The sequence below is a fragment of the Schistocerca cancellata genome, chromosome 1 (genome assembly GCF_023864275.1).
Source record: "Schistocerca cancellata isolate TAMUIC-IGC-003103 chromosome 1, iqSchCanc2.1, whole genome shotgun sequence".
NCBI classification, from domain to species: domain Eukaryota; kingdom Metazoa; phylum Arthropoda; class Insecta; order Orthoptera; family Acrididae; genus Schistocerca; species Schistocerca cancellata.
Window position 1 is genome coordinate 954188555 of NC_064626.1, and position 25489 is coordinate 954214043.

Here is a 25489-nt window from a genome sequence, read left to right on the forward strand (position 1 = left end):
CCTCTTACAGCTATAAATGAACATGCAACTGCTAGAAAACCCTGAGAATTAATGTGGCCTATGAACTGGTGAATCCGGTAAAAATTATTGTTCTGAGCATGGTCCCAAATGGTAAAAACCAAATCTTCAAATCTTCAGAAGCCTATCTACCACCATGAGCTACACCAAAAATGTGTCATCAATACACTGCCAAAAGCATGAAGCCTAGTTTTATCCATGTACTACATTTATGGACGTGATTGTTCAACACAACTGATAATTCAGTCACACAACCGCAAAAATAAGACGACAAATTGCCATAGTTAAAAAGAAGAGAAAATATTTACTAGCACCCGTAAACTAGGTCCCATTTCACAAAAAACTCCTAAGCTATTTTAGGAAATCAATGTAACAACTGTGTTTTACAAAATGGATAAATAAACGTCTGTTAACAATGTTTCTCATATTCTTTTCCATCACATGATGGGCAAAATTTAAACTTCACATCTAAAAACAGGAACATACATTTTGCATCCCCTCATTCACGAGCAGAAGTAAACTGGGTATTAAAACAATTTGCACGCAATGATGGACCCACAAAGTCCAAAATGCATCTTGTTGATTCAATGAAAGATGAAAAAATTGTGACTGAAGCTATTATTATTCATACTTCCCATGTCAAACAGTTGGGCACCAAGGGAGACAAGCAGCTCCCCATGGTGACATTGACCACAAGTTGAAGTACCCGTTATTAAGTAATGAATATAATGAGATAATCATATGTTTAAACAATGCTGCAATGTCTTTCTCAAACTTTTACATTGTGACTAAGGAGGCAGCATCAAAGTTAACTGTGTGCCAGACCGGCACTCGAAGCCACGACCTTTGCCTTTCACAGGCAAGTGCTTTACCAACTGAGATGCCCAAGCATGACTCACGACCCATCCTAAAAAAAGAAACAGAGAGAGAGAGAGAGAGAGAGAGAGAGAGAGAGAGAGATTTATATGCCATGTCTCCGCAATATCCTTTCATGTCTCCGCAATATCCTTTCTCCAAGAAGTTCTAGTTCCGCAAGGTTTGCAGGAAAACTTTTGTAAACTTAGGAAGGTATGAGATCAGATACTGGCAGAATTAAAGCTATGGGTATGGGTTGTGAGTCACGTCCAGGTAGCTCAGTTGTTCGAGCACTTCCATGCAACAGGCAAAGGTCCTTGGTTGCACTCCTGGGACCACACACAGTTTTACTGTGCCACAAAGTTTCCTATCAGCACTGTCTGCAAAGTGAAAAATTCATCTTAGGACTAGTTCGGATGGTTGCAAGAAATGAGTCTTCATAACTCTTTAAACTGTGAGATAACAGATACTATTATCTGTGGTTGTGAAGTGCATAAATTGTACTTCACATTGTAAAACAGAGCTTGTCATACTTAAAGAATTATTTGCACCAGCCACAGAGTGGTAGGTGACAATAGAGGTCGAAGACTGCATTAGCAAAACATCTTTTTCAAGCCAAATCAGTTGTGCATGGTAAGGTAGAAGATGCTCTGCTAAGAATAATTGTGACCTCCCATGCCGTGCATCAGAGCCAACTGGTGATTGCGTCAGATGCGTAAGTGTGACACATAAACGAATTATTACCAATCTACCATATGTGCTTTCAAAATTTACATACAAGTTAGTATTAACTACCTAAGAACATCACAGAAAATGATCAATTATTGATAAAATAATATAAACGGACAGATAAAAAATATACTCACCAAGTGGCGGCAGGGGGGCACACACACACACACACACACACACACACACACACACACACACACACAAAAGAGGTTTAACTATTATAAGCTTTCAGAGCCAGTAGCTCCTTATTCTGCCAGCAGAGATGAAGGGAAAGGAAGAGGGGTGAAGGAAAAGGACTGGAGAGGTTTAGGAAAAGGGGTACAGTTCAGAGAAGTCACCCAGAACCCAGGGGTCAGGGGAGACTTACCGGATGGGATGAGAAGTAAGGACTGATTGTGTGGACTGCACTGTACGAGATTTGAAAACCTTGAGAGCTTAAAGGTGGAAGACAGGGTAATATGCACGATAGATATCACTGCTAAAACAGTGCCCAAGTTAATAAGAGTGAAAAGCTAATTGTTTCATACGTAACACAGGTGGGAGGAGAATGGCGAAAAGCTGACAGGTCATAAAATGAAAGATGTAGAAAACTAAAATGTAATGAACAAAGGAGTAGTTACTGTGAATAAATGCTGAGATGGAAGGAATCCACCTAAATTAAGGCCATGGGGTTGGCAAGAACCAAAGACATGTTGTAGTGCTAGTCTCCACCTGCACAGTTCTGAGAAACTGGTGTCTGGGGGAAGAATTCAGATGGTGCATGTGGTGAAACACGCACCGAGGTCGTGACTGTCAAGTCGTACAGCATGCTCTGCAACAGGATATAGTGTGTGGCCTGTATACATCCTCTGCCTATGCCCATTCATCCTGATTGATAACTGGATGGTCGTCACACCAATGTAAGAGATCAAACAGTGTTTACATGACAGTTGGCATATGACGTGTCGTTTTGCAGGTGGCTCCCCTTTCGATAGTATACATTTTGCCAGTTACAGGGCTGGAATAGGTGGTGGTAGGAGGGTGCATGGGGCAAGTCTCTGGAGTGGGGATGGTCACAGAGGCGGAGCCATAGGATAGGGAGATGGGTGCAGAAGGAGCATAGGGTCTAACAAGGAGACTGGGAGGGCGACAAAAAGCTACTCTAAGTGTGGTGGGCAAAATCTCAGACAGAATGGATCTCATTTCATGGAATGATTTCTCAGAATTCCGCAGGTGGGAACTAGCACTACCGCACGTCCTTGGTTCTCGCCACCCACATGGTCTTAATTTATGTTAATTCTTTCTGTCTCAGCATTTATTCACAGTAACTACTACTTTCTTCACCCAATTTTAGTTTCCTACATCTTTCATTTTCTGATTTGTCTATTTTTCGCTGTCCCACCTCTGTTACATACAATGCCCTCAGCTTTTCACTCTTATTCACTCGTGCTCAATATTTTAGTAGTAATCTCTGTCTTGCATATTACCCTGTCTTCCACCTTTAAGCTATCAGGTTTTCAAATCTTGTCTGGTGGAGTCCCCAACAATCAGTCTTTCCCTCTCATCCTGTCTGGCAAGTCTCCCCTGACCTGGGGTTCTGGGTGGCTTTTCTGATCTGTACCCCTTTCTCGAAATCTCTCCAGTCCTTTTCCTTCACCCCTCTTCCTTCCCCTTCAACTTTTCTGCCAGAAGAAAGAGCCATTGATGTGAGTAGATTTTTTATCTATCAGTTTATATTATATATAAACATCAAAAGACATTCCTAAATTTCGTCATACTTTCTTTTTCTTCACAAAATTAGAGCATTTATAATTTGATCCACAGCAACAGGCTTTGTTGCAGATGACTTCACATTCTACAAAATTCATACTTGTTGCTTTAAAAATATTTAATTGTACTTTGAAGCACATATATGGAAGAATTTAAACAAACTAATTTGAACGTTTACATACAAATTTCACCATGAAGATAGTTAAACAGATTTATGCACACTCAAATTTCAGGAGAGAAGCATATTTAAAGAAAGCAGAGAACATCCAATTAAACCATAATCCCAACCACTAAACCTGAAGCTTGAAAACTGCAATCACACTGACCATGCACCAATTTTACAAAGACCATTCTAAAACTGCCACCTACATTCCCTCTTGACTAATTTACCTTTATGTAAACATTCCAAAACTAAAACAATTACACAAAGTAATGAAGGACTGATTTCACTAGCTCTATTTTAATTATTATGAACAATACAGAAAGTAAAGCAAACTGTACTTTCATTGGTAGTGATGCCATGAAACACTTCAGACTTTCGAGTGAAATTCACTATAAAATGTTTGAATGTAAGAAACAATGAAAGAAAATAGAGAGAACATTGAATCTAATGGAGGCATGGGAAAACAAATAATTATCACTCCAATACACAAGTCACCAGCAGAAAAAAAGAAATAAGCGAAGGAATACCAGCTAGCAGCTAGGCAATCAACATTTGGAAACATTAAACAATCATCTCACATTGCTTAACTACAAAATCCTCTGTAAAATGAATGAATGAGAATTTAAAAGTGGAAAACCCAAAAACAACTCTTCAGAGAGGAATAACTAGGTAGCACAGCAAGTGACAAAAAACAATTACCTTAGTATCAATGAAAAAATATCAGTGCAAGGGACACATGTAGACCTTCAGAAGAAGGTCAAAAAATCAATTAATGGAAGTCACACAGATGACACTGACAAAAATATGAACAACAACAACGGAAATTCCTGACTGGAGCAATACGGGAAAGGCAACCATTCATATACAGTGAAGCATACACACACACACACACACACACACACACACACACACACACACACACACACACACACACACAAAACAGTATCCACACTAGCTTTCAAGCTCTTACACTTTTTATAGTAAAATTATTACTAAAAAAAGAGCAAGATCTCGATAAAGATTGTGAATATCATTTTTTGTTACATGTTTGTATCCTCCACACATTACTTCACTAGAGGCAAGTGGCTGCCCTTCCCTTATTTTACATTGCGACAAAAAAATTAAATTCCAAATCTTAAATTTGTCTCTTCAGAGGTGAGAAGAGGAAAGGAGGATAAACTATGAGACATTTTGAACAATATGAAGCTTTTCATTTATCTTCACCAGTTGTATATTTCTGTTTTACTTATTTGAATTTTACTAGCCAGACTTTGTTCTCCACAGACCAGTACAGAGGGCTTCTGATGAAGTTGGAAATGGTGCTGTTGTCTGGATTTCAGTCATGTAGGGATATGAAATGGAACGATCACATAGGCTCTGTCGAGGGTAAAGCATGTGGTAGACTTTGGTTTATTGGTAGAATGCTGGGAAAGTTCAATCAGTCTACCCAAGGAGATTGCTTACATATCCCTTGTGCAAGCCATCCCAGGATACTACTCAAGTGTATGGGACTCATATCAAATAGGAGTAACAGGTTATATTGAATGTATACCGAGAAGGGCAGTACGAATGGTCACAGGTTTGTTTAATATGTGGGAGAGTGTCACAGAGATACTGAAGGAACTGAACTGGGGGGACTCGAAGCCTAGACAGGGAAGTGACTAAAATCTTCAAAATGTTTATGGATAATAGCAATATGGAGAGAGCATACTGCAATGTTTCTAGCATGTGGAGAGAGAGAGAGAGAGAGAGAGAGAGAGAGAGAGAGAGAGAGAGAGGGGGGGGGGGTGTCAGCAAGAAGCTAGAGCGTTTGCAGCATATGTGGTAATGAGTATCTAGTCACCACATACCTACTCGTATGATCTAAATATTTCAATTTGCAGTTTGTGATTGGAGCATTATTGCTGCTTATTGCCTCATTTTTGGCTGTTATGCACCGAGGGGGGGGGGGGGGGGGGGGGGGGGGGAACTTTCATAAAAGTAACATTGATATGATATAAAGTCTTTTTCTCAGTGTGTGACAAGACTTTATGTGCTTTGGTCTTTAGGTTGATGTTATTTTGCCAGAGGCAGAGGCCTTATGGAATCCCTGGGCTCCTCGGAGCACAGTGAGTATTGCTGCTTTAGAGTATTAAAGGATACTCAAAAAATTTCAAAACCAATTTTGTCAAGAATTTTTAAGAGTTGCATTGAACTGCTTTGACATACACACATCAAAAAACAGTTTTGCATCACCTCAGTTCTGAGAGTTGCAGAACCTGTGTGGAAAATTGGAATAGAGATCAACATAAACACCATTTACAACCTCTTTATTGCTCATGTAAACCACACATTGCATGTTGTACCACCATACAGCGAGACCTTCAGAGGTGGTGGTCCAGACTGCTGTACACAAGCTACCTCTAATACCCTGTACCTTGTCCTCTTGCATTGATGCATGCCTATATTCGTCTTGGTCTACTGCCCACAAGTTCATCAAGGCACTGTTGGTCCAGACTGTCCCACTCCACAACAGCAATTCGACGTAGATCCCTCAGAGTGGTTGGTGGGTCACATGATCCATAAACAGCCCTTCTCAATCTATCCCAGACATGTTCAACAGTGTTCATGTCTGGAGAACACGCTGACCACTCTAGTCGAGCAATGTCGTTATCCTGAAGGAAGTCATTCACAAGATGTGCACGATGGGGGCATGAATTGTCGTCCACAAAGACGAATGCCTCGCCAATATGCTGTCGATATGGTTGCATTATTGGTCAGAGAATGTCATTCACATATCATACAGCCATACAGCCATTACAGCGCCTTCCATGACCACCAGCAGTGTACGTTGACCCCAAATACTGCCACCCCAAAACAGCAGAGAAGCTCCATCTTGCTGCACTCGCTGGACAGTGTGTCTAAGGCGTTCAGCCTGACCAGGTTGCCTCCAAACACGTCTCCGACGACTGTCTGGTTGAAGACATATGCAACACTCGTCGATAAAGAGAACGTGATGCCAATCCTGAGCAGTCCATATGGCATGTTGTTGGACCCCATCTGTACCACACTGCATGGTGTCGTAGTTGCAAAGATGGACCTCGCCATGGACGTCGGGAGTGAAGTTGTACATCATGCAGCTTATTGCGCACAGTTTGAGTCTTAACATGATGTCCTTTGGCTGCATGAAAAGCATTATTCAACATGGTAGCGATGCTGTTCGAGCCAAAATCCTTAGGTAGCGGTCATCCACTGCAGTAGTAGCACTTGGGCAACCTGAGTGAGGCATGTAATCTACAGTTCCTGTCTCTCTGTATCTCCTCCATGTCTGAGTAAAATTGCTATGGTACACTCAAAGACACCTGGACACTTCCCTTGTTGGGAGCCCTTCCTGCCACAAAGTAACAATGCGGATGCGATCGAACTGTGGTACTCACTGTCTAGGCATGGTTGAACTACAGACAGCACGAGCTGTGTAGCTCCTTCCTGGTGCAACGACTGGAACTGATCAACTGTCAGACCCCCTCCGTCTCATGCATGTTTGTTTACAGCTTTGGGCAGGTTTAGTGACATCTCTGAACAGTCAATTGGTCACACTCTTCTGATACAGACTAGGCAGAAGGCCACAGGCAACTACTCACCAATCTTAGATGCTTACTGTGTGGCCCTTCAGTAGATTGGGTGTTCATTACACAAGGTAAGTGGTTCCTCAAGCAACAGAATATGTGTACCATGCACAAGGGTTTCTTTTTTAGGACCCTCTATAGAATAGATGTCAATTTACCTGCTGTTAATCTGAGACAGGTCAGCCACGTTACCCCCCAGAGGAGCACTTTTGTTACAGGAGATCAAAAAGAGAAAATATCCATATGCTATTAGCAATCTGGAGAGGCATCCACAGTAAGATCCCAGAGTTATTCACACTTATTAAATGCAATAATGCCAACATAGTATCTGGAACATAATGCTGGCTGAAAGAAGCAGTGAACAGAAGCAAAATCTTAAATTCAGGTTGGAATGGCTACTGCAATGAAAAGCTAAATGCCAATTGAGGTTGCAGATCAATTGCCCTACAGAACTCAGTACCTCGTTTAGTTATTACAGAGTCTGAATGTGAAAATTTGGGTGGAGGTAAGCATCAAACTGGGATTAAAGATGGTAATCTGATGCTTTAATAGACCTCCAACTCAGGAGTCATAGGAGCGCAATGCTTCAGAGATAGCTTGTAGAACAACACGAGTACGTTTTCTGATTATTCAATTGTAATAAGGGAAAATTTTAATTTTACTGCTATGGAATGGTAGATACATGGACCAGTTGCATTAATGTAACCATATGCTAAATTCAACATCAACATGCAATTACTACTAACAGACAGCATGTGGCACCACTAGCCTTGGAGGGTATATGAAGTGTGTCAGGAAAGGGAGGTAAACAGTGCAGTCTTACTGTGGAAATGGAGCGATTTCTCTGACATCCAAAAGGGCATAATCACTGGCTTTTGGATCAAGGGTGGAATCATTTCCGAAATGGCAAAGATTGTTAACTGTTCATGTGCCACCTTGATTAAAGTATACCGTGCATGGCAAAATGGAGTGATTCTAAGTCGGCGCCGCAGCAACTGTGGTGCACCATGGGTCAATGATGACAGGGGTGAACGACAGCTGTGGACATGTGTGTGGGCAAGTAGATGTGCAACTGTTGAGCAACTGACTGCCCAGATGAACAAAGCGGCTACCAACAGTGTCCCCTCAAAGACCGGTCAGCGAACATTGCTGCATATGGGCCTCCGCAATAGGTGTCTTGCTCATGCTCCCATGCTGACTGCTGTTCATCAGCAATGAATGCTGGAATTTGCATGCCAATCCATAACTAGATGTCCACTGCATTCAACTGGCGGCCTTTTCAGATGAAGCACATTTTACGTTCCATCAGACAGATGGCCATTGGCAGGTACAGCACAAAACGTCTCAAAGCAAATACCTCACAACAATCGTCTAAAGGTTCCAGGCTCGAGTGCATTCCCTGAGTGATCTCATCATCTTCGAAGGCACAGTGGATCAGCACCAGCATACACACATCCTTGGAGACCATGTCCACCCCTGCATGCACTTTGTTTTTACTCAGCACAATGGCATATACCAGTAAGGCAATGCAATGGTTCACACCACTCACAGTGTAGGTGTGTGGTTCAAAGAGCACCAGGATGAATTTACTGTACTCTCCTGGCCACCAAACTATCTGGATTTAAATTTAACTTGGAATCCATGAGACCACTTCAATTGGTCTGTTCATGCCATGGATCCTCCACTGGGAAACCTAGCCCAGGTGGCCACAACACTGGAGTCGGCATGGCTCCACATTCCTGTTGGTACCTTCCAGAAAGTCTCTGATTTTCTTCCTGGTCTCACCAGTGGCCCACACTGCAAAAGGAGATTATTCAGGCTTCTGACAAGTGGTCACATTAATTTGACTAGATGATGTACGATTCAAAAACAGGGATTTGTGAGAGATTATTCCAAATCCCTTGTCCGAAAATATGGTCCAGATGATATACAGAGAACCAACTTTTGGGGGCAACACCTTAGGTCACTAGTAAGCAGCAAGCTTGAACTTTTTGAATCACTGAACATAGAGGAGGATATTAGTGATCGTAAGACAGATAGCATCAAATGTGGGTGATACGAGGAGTGTTAATGAATGTAAGAAAATAACTTTGCTTAGCAAGAGTGACAGGGAAAAAGAACTGCACAGCATCTGAACAGAAACATTAAATATTCAGCTTGTGGGCAAAGATGTGCAGCACAAATGTTTAAAATTCTATTCCAGTATGTCTCAAGAAAGAGATAGAAAAGACTCACTATGATTCAATTTCTGTGTTAGAAAGCTGCTACAATGGCACAGGGAGCTTACACACAGAAGACTAGTTGACATACAAAAGGTGAACAAGCAAAAATGAGAAGAAGTAGAGCAATGTGAAAAGCTTTCAGCAATTTCAAAAGTCAACTGACTAAAAATCCTGACTGGTTTTGGCCTTACATACAGTTAGTACATAGATCAAACTCATTTGTTCAGTCAGTAAGTGACCAGTCTGGTATCACATCTGAAGCTAAAATCTTTATTTAGATCTTTCAAAATCATTTCACTGCAGAAGATCTTAAGTCTGTTCCTCCTTTCGATCATCAAAGGATTATCAAATTGACAGACATTAAGATAACTGACTGTGTAACAGAAAATCACAGAAGCACAAGTCTTCCTGTTTTTCAAGAAGTGTAATCAGGCAGATGCACATACATACAGGCTTATATTGCCAAAAGCCAACCTGTTTTACAATTACGGACATGTTTATGCTCGGGCATTATGACGTTTTAGAAGAAAAAAAAATTAGCTCTATGTTGTTGCTGTTGTGGTCTTCAGTCCTGAGACTGGTTTGATGCAGCTCTCCTTGCTACTTTATCATGTGCAAGCTTCTTCATCACCCAGTGCCTACTGCAACCTACATCCTTCTGAATCTACTTAGTGTATTCATCTCTTGGTCTCCTCCTACGATTTTTACCCTCCACGCTGCCTCCAGTACTAAATTGGTGATCCCTCGATGCCTCAGAACATGTCCTACCAACCGATCCCTCCTCCTAGTCAAGTTGTGCCACAAACCGCTCTTCTTCCCAATTCTGTTCAATACCTCCTCATTAGTTATGTGATCTACCCATCTAATCTTCAGCATTCTTCTGTAGCACCACATTTTGAAAGCTTCTATTCTCTTCTTGTCTCAACTATTTATTGTCCATGTTTCACATCCATACATGGCTACACTCCATACAAATACTTTCAGAAACTACTTCCTGACACTTAAATCAATACTTGATGTTAACAAATTTCTCTTCTTCAGAAATGCTTTTCTTGCCGTTGCCAATCTACATTTTATATCCTCTCCACTTCGACCATCATCAGTTATTTTGCTCCCCGAATAGCAAAACTCCTTTACTACTTTAAGTGTCTCATTTTCTAATCTAATTCCCTCAGCATCACCCGACTTAATTTGACTACATTCCATTATCCTCGTTTTGCTTTTGTTGATGTTCATCTTATACCCTCCTTTCAAGATACTGTCCATTCCGTTCAACTGCTCTTCCAAGTCCTTTGCTGTCTCTGACAGAATTACAATGTCAATGGCGAACCTCAAAGTTTTTATTTCTTCTCCATGGATTTTAATACCTACTCCGAACTTTTCTATTGTTTCCTTTACTGCTTGCTCAATATACAGCTTGAATAACATCGGGGAGAGGATACAACCCTGTCTCACTACCTTCCCAACCACTGCTTCCCTTTCATACCCCTCGACTCTTATAACTGCCATCTGCTTTCTGTATGGATTGTAAATAGCCTTTCGTTCCCTGTGTTTTACCCCTGCCACCTTCAGAATTTGAAAGAGAGTATTCCAATCAACATTGTCAAAAGCTTTCTCTAAGTCTACAAATGCTAGAAACATATGTTTGCCTTTCCTTAATCTTTCTTCTAAGATAAGTAGTAGGGTCAGTATTGCCTCCCGTGTTCCAACATTTCTACGGAATCCAAACTGATCTTCCCCGAGGTCGGCTTCTACCAGTTTTTCCATTCGTCTGTAAAGAATTCGCATTAGTATTTTGCAGCTGTGACTTATTAAACTGATAGTTCGGTAATTTTCACATCTGTCAACACCTGCTTTCTTTGGGATTGGAATTATTATATTCTTCTTGAAGTTTGAGGGAATTTCCCCTGTCTCATACATCTTGCTCACCAGATGGTAGCGTTTTGTCAGGACGGGCTCTCCCAAGGCTGTCAGTAGTTCTAATGGAATGTAGTCTACTCCCGGGGCCTTCTTTCGACTTAGGTCTTTCAGTGCTCTGTCAAACTCTTCACGCAGTATCATATCTCCCATTTCATCTTCCATAATATTGGCCTCATGTACATCGCCCTTGTATAGACCCTCTATATACTCCTTCCACCTTTCTGCCTTCCCTTCTTTGCTTAGAACTGGGTTTCCATCTGAGCTCTCGATATTCATAGAAGTGTTTCTCTTTTCTCCAAAGGTCTCTTTAATTTTCCTGTAGGCAGTATCTATATTACCCCTAGTGATATATGCCTCTACATCCTTACATTTGTCCTCTAGCCATTCCTGCTTAACCATTTTGCACTTCCTGTCGATCTCATTTTTGAGACGTTTGTATTCCTTTTTGCCTGATTCATCTACTACATTTTTGTATTTTCTCCTTTCATCAATTAAGTTCAATATTTCTTCTGTTACCCAAGAATTTCTAGTAGCCCTCATCTTTTTACCTACTTTATCCTCTGCTGCCTTCACTACTTCATCCCTCAAAGCTACCCATTCTTCTTCTACTGTATTTCTTTCCCCCATTCCTGTCAATTGTTCCCTTGCGCTCTCCTGTAACTCTGTACAACCTCTGGTTTAGTCAGTTTATCCAGGTCCCATCTCCTTAAATTCCCACCTTTTTGCAGTTTCTTCAGTTTTAATCTACAGGTCATAACCAATAGATTGTGGTCAGAGTCCATCTCTGCCCCTGGAAATGTCTTACAATTTAAAACCTGGTTCCTAAATCTCTGTCTTACCATTACATAATCTATCTGATACCTTCTAGTATCTCCAGGATTCTTCCATGTATATGACCTTCTTTTACGATTCTTGAACCAAGTGTTAGCTCTGATTAAGTTATGCTCTGTGCAAATTTCTACCAGATGGCTTCCTCTTTCATTTCTCTCCCCCAATCCATATTCACCTACTATGTTTCGTTCTCTCCCTTTCCCTACTCTCTAATTCCAGTCACCCAAGACTATTAAATTTTCATCTCCCTTCACTGCCTGAATAATTTCTTTTATCTCATCATACATTTCATCAGTTTCTTCATCATCTGCAGGGCCAGTTGGCATATAGACTTGTACTACTGTAGTTGGTGTGGGCTTCGTGTTTATCTTGGCCACAATAATGCGTTCACTATGCTGTTGGTAGTAGCTTACCCGCACTCTTATTTTTTTATTCATTATTGAACCTACTCCTGCATTACCCCTATTTGATTTTGTATTTATAACCCTGTATTCACCTGACCAGAAGTCTTGTTCCTCCTGCCACCGAACTTCACTAATTCCCACTATATCTAACTTTAACCTATCCATTTCCCATTTTAAATTTTCTAACCTACCTGCCCAATTAAGGGATCTGACATTCCACACTCCGATCCATAAAACGCCAGTTTTCTTTCTCCTGATAACGACGTCCTCCTGAGTAGTCCCCGCCCGGAGATCCGAATGGGGGACTATTTTACCTCCAGAATATTTTACCCAAGAGGACGCCATCATCATTTAACCATACAGGAAAGCTGCATGCCCTTGGGAAAAATTACGGCTGAAGTTTCCCCTTGCTTTCAGCCATTTGCAGTACCAGCACAGCACGGCCGTTTTGGTTAGTGTTGCAAGGCCAGATCAGTCAATCATCCAGACTGTTGCCCCTGCAACTACTGAAAAGGCTGCTGCCCCTCTTCTGTCACATAATACTCAAGTGTTTATAAAAGGTCAAACAATTAAATCCAATCATTGAAAACCAGTCAAAACCCTGTGAGAGAATAAGTTCCATTCAGTTCAGTGGCTCTCTCTGCCAGCATCAGTTATTTTTTGGCCTCCAGCTCATTAACTTGCTGGACGATGGACCTCTTCTGTCTACCTCTCTCGGCTTCATGGTTTTCAAATTGTTTCTGCTTGAACGCCTTGCCATACAGATATCTAGCATTGTGATATTCTAGAATCATTCTCTTGTTAATGTCAATATTTAAGACACCACTATCATACGCTCTTTATTAATCGAAAAATCTTGCTCTACAAGCGCTTGAGAATCACTCAAAAGCTTTTGAAGCTACACAAATGCTGACCTATGGTATCACCATTCAAAAATCATCTCCCTTCTCTTGTATCTTGTGTAGACATCCAAAAATTTTTGCTTACCAAGGAGATGCATAAATTTTTTCTCAACTTTATCACAGTCCTTAGCACTCCTCCAATTCTATGAAGAGAGTTTCTGCAAGGCACTAGATTCTACTCTACGCTTGCTAGCTTTTGGGCTGCTATTTATTACAAATTTATCACAAAAGCTTATGTATCTACAAATGCTATATATCAAAAGTTGTCTTTAGACGGAGATTTGAGTAGATTTAGATAACAAAATCCCTGTACTCAGTCCTGAAAGTTACAGTATCTTTGGTAGGCATTTTTCCTTTCTCTGCTCAGACCATATAGCACGATGTAAGTTAATTTCTTTGACAGGAAGAAGACTAGCTTCATCATCAAGTTTTTTATCACATACCAATTTCGTGGCATGTAATACATCAGGCTTAACTACTATGAGGCGTGACTGCTATGGATACCACATCAGCAAGAACAGTAGATAAAGCATTCCATCTGCTGAGCCAAAAATGAGATTTTCCAATGCCTTTTTATTTTTATTTATTTTTTTCAAAATTCCCTGGCACTGTTGAAATTTTCCAATATTCCCCGATATCTAGAACTTGCAGTAACCCTCTAACTCTGGGTCTGAGTGCAGGTCCGGCACAAATTTTCACTTGTAGCCATTGAAGTCAGTATTTCTCTCTTATCATGAAATAAATGTGACTGCACCCAAATGATGTGCTTGTTTATAGGGACGCTACAACACCAGAAGGCTGCAGCAACATGCAGGAAGGACAAAAGAGGATCAAAGACTAGTACAGAGACTGGCAGTAGACTCTGGAGGCACAAAAATTTAACATATTGCATGTAACCAGGCAAAGACATTTGATTATTCTGTGGTTACACTATTGACAATAAATCACTGGAAACAGTAAGAATTGTAGAATACCTATTGTCCAGAGCAACCTAAAGTGGTATGATCCTACAAAACTAATGAAAAGCATATGCAAGACTGATTAATTGCAATAATCCAAGAATGTATAATACATCCTTGAAAAAAATTGCTTGCAAAGCACTTTTAAGACTGATCCAAGAGTCCAATGAATAGCAATGAGTTTCATCATGAGACAGTATCGTATGTGCGAGAGCATTACCGAGTTGTTCAGCACACTCCTGTGGCAGGTGTTTTAAGAGAGGCATTATGTAACATGGAGAGGAGCGATGCAAAACTAGTTGGGCAACATCTCTTCTTCTCACATATGTCTCAATGAATGACTACAACAGGAAAACTACAGAAATTAGAACTGATGTAAGAGGTTCACAGATGATCATTCTTTTCACACACAATTTACAAATGGAATAGGGAAGGTGAGAAACGATAATTAGACCGAACATATCCTCCACCACACATCTTGAAGTGACTTGTGGAGTAAAAATGTAAATGGAGATTTAGATCACATAATCAATCAACCATGACCTCTGTACAGGGATTTTATGTAACCTTTTTCTCCAAGTGTTCCAGATATTTGAATGTTCCCTGGAGGTTCTCGTGATTGTGCCATCTTACTATCTACTTGAAACACTTTTACTTAATCAGTCCTCCTCACAGATTCTAATCATCCACTATCCAATTTTTGGACTGTCTTCTCATTAGCATGACTAAAACCAGGCCACTAAGATTCCTTTAGCTACACTCAGACAAAAACACCAAATAGAATAATTTGCCATGCCACTTCATGCTGTGAAAGACTGTTTACTATGTTGAAGCTGCTTCCAGCCAAAGGTAGCCTATGAGTTTAGAATCCTGTCAATAACAAGATCATTATGAGAGAAAGTACAAGCTGCAGTATGACAAAAATGAGAGAGAAAATGGTCATGTCTTTTTAGAAACCATCCTGGCACTCCTGTAATTTAGGGAATGAATATGGACAGTTATCTGAACCCTGCTCATCAGAACTGCAACTTAGTGCTCTAAACAGCGTAAAATCTCAACTTGTTTTTAACTGCTTCCATAACTTCCTTAGATCAATAGCCCTTAAAGCAAGACCCACCCTACAGAATGACAAATGAACATTTTCAACATGATAAAGAGATAAAATAAGAGTTAAATTCATCAGCTCACATAATATCTCTAAATTGAACTCTAAAACTGAAATGATCTACATATAAAAGCAGCACTGTCCCCCAAACATACAGAAAATCCAACTAATACCTAACAAATTTCGACAGCCCTTTATGTTCAAAGCCACACTGTTATTATTATTATTATTATTATTATTATTATTTTCCATACGGGATGACCAGTGCTGGCAGAACACAACGACAAAGTGCAAAGATGGAACTTGAAGATGACAAAAATTGATGATCAAATGTGTAAGTACTACTTGAAGAGATTTTCCTGAGAGTTAAATGTATGAAAAATATTGAAATCCCATGTTACTTTGACAGAAAGTTCTACAGTGCAATGGCCCAGTCAAAACAGAACTGAAAAGAGCAACTGGTTTCTGCCAAGAGACAGTACAACAGCCACTAGATGAATATTTGCCAAAACATACACGTAACTATTATTATCAGCGTAAAGAGCATTGGTACTGTTTTATTTATCAGTTTCTAAGACTAATCACATGTGACTTGAGGCTTATCCACATCCAACTGCAATTACATATTGGGAAAGTTCCATTCTGGACTGAAACAGGTCAACAAAGTAAAATCTGTTACTCATCACATGAGGGAGAGGTATCAACTTTCCAGATACTCCTGACACTCCTGTTTTAGTGTTACTGAAAATAAAAGTGTCTTAATTCTTACTTTCCTAAGGTTCTTCCTCTTTCCACCTTAGCTTCTGCAGTGAACAACACCTAATTCTGAAGTAAATTGCAACAACAGTGCAAAGTAACAATCCTCCCTGTATCAAAATGTAACATTTATTCTCCCTATGAAAGTAATTATACTGCCACGTCACTCTCTTTCAGGCTACTCACAACATTCAAAAACACAATACATACAAAACACACATACCAAATGTAAATGGGGCAAAGTAAACTTTACCTCTATTTTCATACAATAAGATAACCAAAGAAGAATAAATGCTAAAACTGCATTACAAGTCCAACACAAACATAACAAACAAAGGGGGTTTTATCTAAGCAAAAAAGAAGAAAAAAGCTTTTAAAGTTTCCTAATTTCAGAACTGTTCAACAAAACAGTTTCTGAATGGTCTTTGCAGCTACTCAGGAAACCACACCACCATAAATAATGAACCTACAAGAAAGCTATGTTTGGAAATTGCTTCAGTGTTAAGTGCTTAACTAAGAGAGAAGTGAAATAAGCAAAATAATTATATTACGCAATGCAATTCCTTACTCTTACCTTATTATAAGCATTGGAACTGGCATTTCTAACCCCATTGCTGTTATCCATGTAGGTTTTTACCTGGTTCTCATTTGTAATTGTTGAAATGGCTGATGTAGAAGTGGGGTAATGTCTCGGCTTCCCTGCATATTTGTCTGTCTTCAGCAGGCTGAGAAACAAAAGAAATTACATTGAACCCAAAGTTTTGTTAGTAATCAATAGATTGTCTGAATTTCACTAATCTAGAAACCATAAATATCCCACAAAAAATCTTTTTGTTTCTATGTCACACAAATGCATAGCATTGCTTTTGATATATTGTCCTAATAAATTTGACTCTTCTGCTCTTATTTTGAGGGTGCACATACATAGTATATCTATAAGCATAGCTACAAACAACATCACAGCACACTGCTTCACACAAAGCCATTACATAGACCTGAATCAATATGTACTGTACTTAAATACTAACACTACAGTATCAAGTTCCACTTCAACTCTTCACACTATTCTTACATATAATTGTAGCAGGAAAGTTCTGGTAGAACAAAAATATGAGGATGGCTCAAATATAAACAAGAATTTTTGTTTTATGTGCTATCTTGTAGACACAGAGTGGTACAATCTCTGTATATTGTTGCTTTTGTTTCAAGCAATTCCTCTTTTCAGCTAGAATGTTATCCTGCCATTTCTTTAATCAGAATAGCTGCATCAGAGCAAGAGCCACTGTCATCTGTTATGCAACACACAATAATTAAGTTTCTCACAACACAGGGTATAAAACTGTAAAATGATTTTGAAAAGACTTGCAGTGCGGTTCAGGGATAACGCCCTGAGAAAGACTCAAGTGTATGCATGGCACAAACAGTTTTTATGAGGGCAAGAAACAGTTAAGATGTAGCTCAACAGAGTAGGATGACAACCAGCATAAATGAGGTGAATATTCACACTGTTAGCCAGCTCACTGAAGACGATCTCCACATAACAGTCGCTGAAATTGCTATTGAGGTAGGCATAAGTTACAGTTATGTTCAAGCGATCATTATTGAAAATCTCAGATTACAGCAACTGTCTGCAAGGTGGGTGCCTCGTCTTCTCGCCGCAGAGCACAAATTTCATCATCTCAAGTGTGCAAATGGCTACTGACACACAACCAAACTGAAGGGGAATATCTTTTGCACCAGATTGTGGCCTGCCATGAAACATGGACGCACCATTACAAATATCATACTGTTAACACTGCATACTATTCTCAACTAACATACTAAAAGCCGGAGGAAGGCGAGGAGAGACGGAGGAAGGCGAGGAGAGACGGAGGAAGGCGAGGAGAGACGGAGGAAGGCGAGGAGAGACGGAGGAAGGCGAGGAGAGACGGAGGAAGGCGAGGAGAGACGGAGGAAGGCGAGGAGAGACGGAGGAAGGCGAGGAGAGACGGAGGAAGGCGAGGAGAGACGGAGGAAGGCGAGGAGAGACGGAGGAAGGCGAGGAGAGACGGAGGAAGGCGAGGAGAGACGGAGGAAGGGGGGCAGGGGTTGCAACTCTGGGGGAGGCAGATGGTTTCCTGGCTAGGGCTGCATTGAGGGAGGGGTGGCAAGTGCATGGGATGCATGGGTGCCTCTGCCAGTGCAAAATGAAAGTGACATAGTAATGTGAATGGGGAGGGGGTGATAGGCCAGAGGAAGGGGAAATTGTTGGGGTGGAGTGTGTGAGGACAGTGGATTAATGGAGACAGAGGCCAGAACAATCATGGGAGTGAAGGATGTTTTCCAAGGATAACTTCTGTCTGCATAGGTCAGAGAAGCTGTTAGTTGGCAGAAGGATCCACATGATCCAGGTTGTGAAGCAGCCATTGAAATTGAGCACATTGTGCTCAGTCCCATGTTGTGCCACCAAATGGTCAACTTTGGCCATTCATTCTGATAGACAAATGGTTGGTTGTCATAACAACAGAAAAAACTGTGTCTCTCACCCAACCCACCCAACATCCTAGCCAATCATTATGTCACTCCTACTCTCAACCCTCTGCTGCAGAGATCATATCCCTGCGCACAACCCAGGTGCAAGATCTGCCCAATGAACACATCTCACACTAGTCCAGTGCTACCAGAGGACTATCATACCTAATTGGAAGCAGTGCCACCTGTGAAAACAACCACGTCATATACCAATTCTGCTAAAATTACTGCACTGCTTTTTGTTTTGGTATGACAACCAATGGCCACACTGTGGCCAACGAAGAAGTTGAGCATCCTTTGACACAACATACAGCTCTGCACAACTTGCTCAATTTCAATGGCTGCTTCACAATCCATATCATCCCTTCCCTCCACCACCACCTTCTCTGAACTATGGAGATGGGAGTTATCCTAGCAACATGTCCTTCGCTTCCATAACCCTCCTGGCTTTAATCCCCATTAACCCATTGCCCCAAACCCTCCACCCAACAGTTTCTCCTCTCTATATCTGATCACCCTCTCCCAGTTCACATCTCCACATCTTCACCCATACATCATATACCTAGCCCGTGCACCTGCCTCACTTACCTCCCCCAGTCCTAGCCAGCAAACTGCTGCCTCCCTCTGAGCCCCTAGCTCCTTCAATCCATCCCAACCCACACAAACTCCAGTTCACCCCTAGTCTACCCCCCACAATGCACTACTGGTATTATGTCAGGACACTGCAGGGCACAGGGTGTGTGTGTGTGGGGTGTGGGGGGGGGGGGGGGGGGGGGGGCTCGAGAAAGGATTAATTCTGATAGCTATCAAGTTTTCTTTCATTTTTGTGTGGTGTGTGCCTGTAAACAACTCGACACTTCTACCTTTTGGTGAGCTGTCTCCTTTAGGAGTAAAATGTTCTTCGATTTACATGGTTTAACACATCTGTGCTATTATCCGTGGGTCCTTATTAACTGCATTAATTACTATTCCGTTTAGCTTTACACAACATTATTTTCATTAATGATCTGATACGCTGGCATTAGCTCTGATGGTTTTAATGCCAAGAACATGCTTTGTTTGCAAAATTTTATATCCATTGCCAGTTATTTTAACGACAATAATCAATTTTTGAAAATATAATGTAATTATATTATTAAAAAAATCTTCTCACCAAGTGGTAGCAAACATACATACATACATACAAAGATATTGAAATCTGCAAGTTTTCAGAGACAGTGGTTCCTCCTCCTAGCAGAAGGGTTGAAGGGGAAGGAAAATGATGGGGTTAAGGAAAATGATGGGGTTAAGGATATGGGTAGAGTTCAGAAAAGACACCCAGATCCCCAGATCATGGGAGGCTCATTGGATAGGATGAGAAGAAATGACTGATTGAGGACTGCACCAGATGAGATTAGAGGTTTTCAAATCTCACCAACAATCAGTCTTTTCTTATCCCATCTGGTAAGCATCCCCTAACCCCGAGTTCTGGATGACTTTTCACAAGTCTCCCCATTTCCTAAACCTCACCTGTCATTTTCCTTCACCTCTCTTCCTCTACCCTTCAACTGATCTCTCAGGAGGAGCCACTGGCTCCAATAACTTGCAAATTTCAATACCTTATGTGTGTTCTCCTGCCGCCACTTTATCAGTTATTTTGCCACCTGCCATCTTAAATGATGAAATGTAATATTGGTGCAACATCTTTTTTATTTTCTTCTTACTGTTACTATATCCACTGTACACTTTGACATCATCTCAGAATCTTTTTCGAATGGTTTTGCTTATTCTAATTATTTTTCTTTGGTTCTTATTATTTTCCCTTTAATAATTAGTCCCTTTGTACAATCCAAGATTCTTTTCCTCAGATTTCTTCCTATTTTCTACATCTTTTGTCAATTTTCTATGCGCAACGGCTAAATAATTATCCCTTCCACTTGTATTTATAAATTTTTTACTGCTGAACTTTTTACTTCATTTTATCCAGTATCTCACTATTTTCTAATAAATTATTAGAATCTAATTTCTGACTACTTCTTTGGAGTCTGTTTCTTTGTAATATTTATCCTTTTTATGATGTGCACCTTACAAATTTATGATTAGTGAAATTCCTTAGTGATATAATAATGTAACATTCTGTAGAATTTCTCTATTGTTTGATCATATGTTGTGAACTTCAATTTCCATTCCATTTCCATTTCATACTAGTCAATTAATTTCTATTTGTTTTCTTCTCATAGAATGTACTATGGATATATATTATTGCCAAAAAGAAAATCTATGAAATAACCTGCATCATTTTTGGTAGGATATCAAAACAGTTTCACTGAAGACTAGTTCTTTAGTTTTTCCTACTTTTTCGTTACAATAATAAGTTTTGAAGGTCGGAGACTAGGTACTGGCGAAATTGAAGGTGTGAGGGTAGTTCACGAGGCGTGCTTGGGTAGCTCAGTCAATAAAGCACTTGCCCATGAAAGGCAAGGTTCTGAGTTCAAGTCTCGATCCGGCACACGGTTTTAATCTGCCAGGAAGATTCAACAACAACAACAACAACAACAACAACAACAACAACAAGGTAGTGTAATCTGTCGTCATTTACATAATTACTGGTATCTGTAATACTCTATATTTACAGTACCTCGAGACAGAGCGCATTGGTACAATATATTCATGCTTTACATGGAAATCCATTTGTATATTTTTGAAACAATGCATGCTATCTGTCTGGGATTCCTGTAACATATAAGCAACTTTATGGACTGAAAGAACTGTTGTGCACAGTGACCATAGGCGATAAGGAAGGAAAGGCACAGCCCATTTAGTTTTTATCACTCTTGCATATCTAGATCTCAGCTATAAATATCTTCAGCACGATGCAACAAACTCAGAACAGTACATGTCACCATATGCTCTTACTGCTGTATAGGCAGAAGGAACCTGAGATGATTGTTTACATTTACTGCCACGAGTTTGTTGAATTGTAACTAAAATGCACTGAAAGTGGCTATTTACAGCCAAAATCCAGACACAGGAGTAACAAAAATTAATGGGGTTGTGAACGACTGCTGTGTGCCTCTCTTTCTTTTAAAATATCTTCTGTTATACAGCTGATAAAGTATAAACAGAGACACACGGCTTTTACATTCATAAAGAGGAGGGAGAAAAAAAGGTTCTTCGCCTTCTCACATTTAATGTAAGCAATGCACAATGGGCATATTTATGTAAAAGACAATTATACATCTCTACAATAGTAAATTTGTAGTACACACTAGTTCCCTTGTTAACTGCTTGCTCGACAAATTTGTTTTAGTTTGGCCAGAAATTAATTTCATGAGGGGCACTCCAATAGTGTTCCTCACCAGAACAAGGAAGATACCATATTCATCAGTCAATATTACTGTGAATGTTGCAGACATAATAAAGATTCTGAGATGTGAATGTGGAAACCATATTGGATGTAGCATAACAATTAACAGGATACTCATCGCTTCTCCATATTTAAAAATAGTAAGTCTCTTCCCCACTTTTATCCCCACCCCTCCCCTCTCTTCTCTAACAATCCCACATCCCATCACAGGATTACGCTGCAACTCTGTAACTTAAGTTTCCGAAAAAATGCAGAAGCCCCACCTGAGCATAAATAAATTTCACAGTGAGTATTACAATAATCAACTCCCTAAGTGCATCAATGAAACTGTTTTACTTCATTTATAGTTCGAACTGAATAGAAAAATTTCAAATATCTAGAATAAAACACAAATGAAGAACAAAATTTCCTACCTGGGATATAATGGTCCACATAAAATATAGCAGCAGTTACGATAACATCCACGAGAAAAAGGGTTGTAGCCACCTTTAAATTTTCCTGTAACTTGTTCATTGGTAGTTCTACCCCGTGCTACAAGCACCATATGGAATCCTGTTAACCCATATATGGGAATAATAAGCAAAATTATAATTCCCATCAAAACTATGCTGTAAATTGTGTTAAGGATGAACACAGAAAAAAATACAAAACAACAGAGAGAGAGAGAGAGAGTGTGTGTGTGTGTGTGTGTGTGTGTGTGTGTGTGTGTGTGTGTGTGTGTATAACACACAGATGACTTCTACTACTTGACTTTTCACCCATTCAGCTAGAATAACATGTAAAGCATCCCAAAAATTCCATTTATTGCCTAAACTACATCATTTTACACTTTTCACTGTAATTGTTTTTATTATGGTATTGCAGTTCCAGCTGATCTGCTACTGTCCAACATCTACAAAGATATAACAAAACATGCTTTAAAAAAGTACAGAGCCAATTTTGCTGCCTGTTCACAGCCACATATTTACAAGATTCACTGTCTCGTTACTGCATAGAAATAGCTTAAAAATTACAATGTCCTCATACGACAGTGTCACCCTATATAACAACAGTCAATGGCTGTTATCAATGACATGAATAAAATTTTCTCCAGAGAGTCAATTAATCTACCATTCTCCATCCCATGCAGTACCTTTGAAGACTCCTCAATGCTGCTGGGGTTATGACTGTAATTACACAGATTCACATTAAATGAGGACTTACTTGTGTTCACGCGCTCACTGAATCTGATGGAAAAACGCCTTGCTGTTTGCATCCACATAGAAACTTTCACATTGGCCACATCTGAGTCCATAAATTCCCGATTGTTTAAATGATTTTGTTTTGTGCATGGTGTGCCCGGTTATTTTTCCTATCTTGTTGTCAGTGCAGAACACGACTCGTACAACCTCTTAGGAAATTTATGGACTGATGTATCTGGCACTGCAGCACAGTAAGGCAAAGCCGTGTATATTATAATTTTTCTGGGTCCACTCGTCTACGCGTCATACTTTTGTCTAATTTTGGCAGTCACTCACTAGCCAATGCACCATTGGTTTATTGTATTGCCGTTTATAAGTAAAACTAAAACAGACAAGTGATAACAACAGTTAGTGTTCCATCATCTCTAGCATCGTTTCTCATTGTCCGTGTTTTCTGCACAGCACTACACTGTAAATTTTTTAGTGCTTATAGTTCGGTGGTTTTACGACGTCGTCGTTCTGTGTTCATTACAGTGATACAGCTTGATAATAAATTCAACTGGGAGGGGCACATCACAGAACTGCCGAAGCGTCTTAAATGTCTATTTGCAATGCAAATTGTGTCAGACATAGGGGATATAAAAATGAAAAAGCTGGCATACTATGCTTACTTTCATTCCATAATGTCATATGGGATTATTTTTTTGGGGTAATTCATCAAGCCAAGCTAAAGTTTCCCAGGCACAAAAATGTGCACTAAGAGTTACATGTGGTGTGAACTCAAGAACATCCTGCAGAAGCCTGTTTAGGGAACTAGGGATACTAACTACTGCTTCCCAATATATTTATTCCTTAATGAAATTTGTCATTAAAAATTATCACTTTTTCAAACCAACAGCTCAATTCATGGAATCAATACTGGAAATAAGAATGATCTTCACAAGGATTTAAAGTCACTTACTCTTGTACAAAAATATGTGCATTATTCAGGAACACACACATTTTCAGACAGCAGCCATAAAAAGCTTAACAACTAATGAAATTCTCAGTAGAACCAACTGATTTGTGTGTGTGTGTGTGTGTGTGTGTGTGTGTGTGTGTGTGTGTGTGTGTGTGTGTGTGTGTGTGTGTACAATCTAACTTCTGCACCATTTCAGTGCAGTAATGTTTTCATTGTGACTAAGTATGGTAGTAGTTCTATTATATGTTTTACCTTATAAACAAAAAAAAATTGTTTTTTAATTTTAAATTCAGTGCATTAATGCACACTCAGTAAATGAGTGTTTGTAAAATGATTCCTTCATATAGTGTTCACGAGGGGGAGGGGGAAAGAGACGATGATTTCACCTGGGACCTGTGGAAGGTACATTAGCTTATTTGTTTCAGTTGTAAATGTCTGTCATGTATTATTGTTTTTCTGGAGGACCTCCTCCACTGCGGATCAATTGCAATGAAGGTAAATCTAATCTCTAATCTAAAATGCAAGTACTTGCCTTAGATTGTTTGTATTATACAGCTGTGTTTGTTTTTTCCACACAGCAAGAGTGAAACATGAACACATTACTCTTTCATTAAATGAAAAGCTAGCAGTGGTACAAAGACTGTACAAAGGGGAATCACACCGAAAAATTGCCAAGAAACTCAGTGTAGATGTTACAGCAATAAAAGATTGGAGAAGAAGCCGGAAAAACATTAAATCGCGTACAGTGACAATAGATAATGGAAATGCTCTTAAGAATCGCAAAACATGAACTTTAACTGCCCCACAATGCACCGTGGATGTGATTCGACCACGGAAAGGAATCCCAATATATTGACCCATTACAACAGAAAAGGCAACAGCTTTGCACAAAAAAGCTAGAGGCCCAAAGTGAGTTCACAGCTAGTGAAGGCTGGATTCTCCACTGGAAACTTATCATGGTATTCGGTTTGTTCCAATTTCTGGAGAAACAATACCTGCTGATGCCCAAGCAGCTAAGTAGTTTTCTGTGAAGTTTCAAGAAATTGTCAAAGAAAATGAACTGTTAACTTGCTAAGTCTTTATGAGACAGGCCTGAACTATAAACTGCTGCCAAAAAAAGCCCTTTCTGCATAGAATGAAACCTTGGCAGTAACGAAACTTAAAAAAGGTAAGTTAGACGACACTGCTCCTTCCAGTAATGCTGATGGTAAATACGAGCTTTCATGTTTGTTACTGGCTAATTTACGAAGTATTCAAAACCATTACTAACTT

General features: G+C 39.9%; 1 protein-coding gene across 2 annotated transcripts in view; it reads right to left on the reverse strand.

Moving 5' to 3' along the window:
• Positions 1-25489, reverse strand: part of LOC126088257 (palmitoyltransferase ZDHHC8) — a 288604-nt gene that overhangs the window by 112224 nt on the left and 150891 nt on the right. The window contains exons 5-6 of one of the 2 annotated variants that reach the window (XM_049906397.1): positions 22489-22683; positions 16856-16943 (exon numbers count right to left, since the gene is read on the reverse strand). In XM_049906397.1, coding sequence (XP_049762354.1) covers positions 16856-16943; positions 22489-22683 — 283 coding nt within the window. Of the gene's footprint in view, positions 1-16792; positions 16944-22488; positions 22684-25489 lie in introns of both variants that reach the window. The other variant, XM_049906390.1, reaches the window with a different exon arrangement.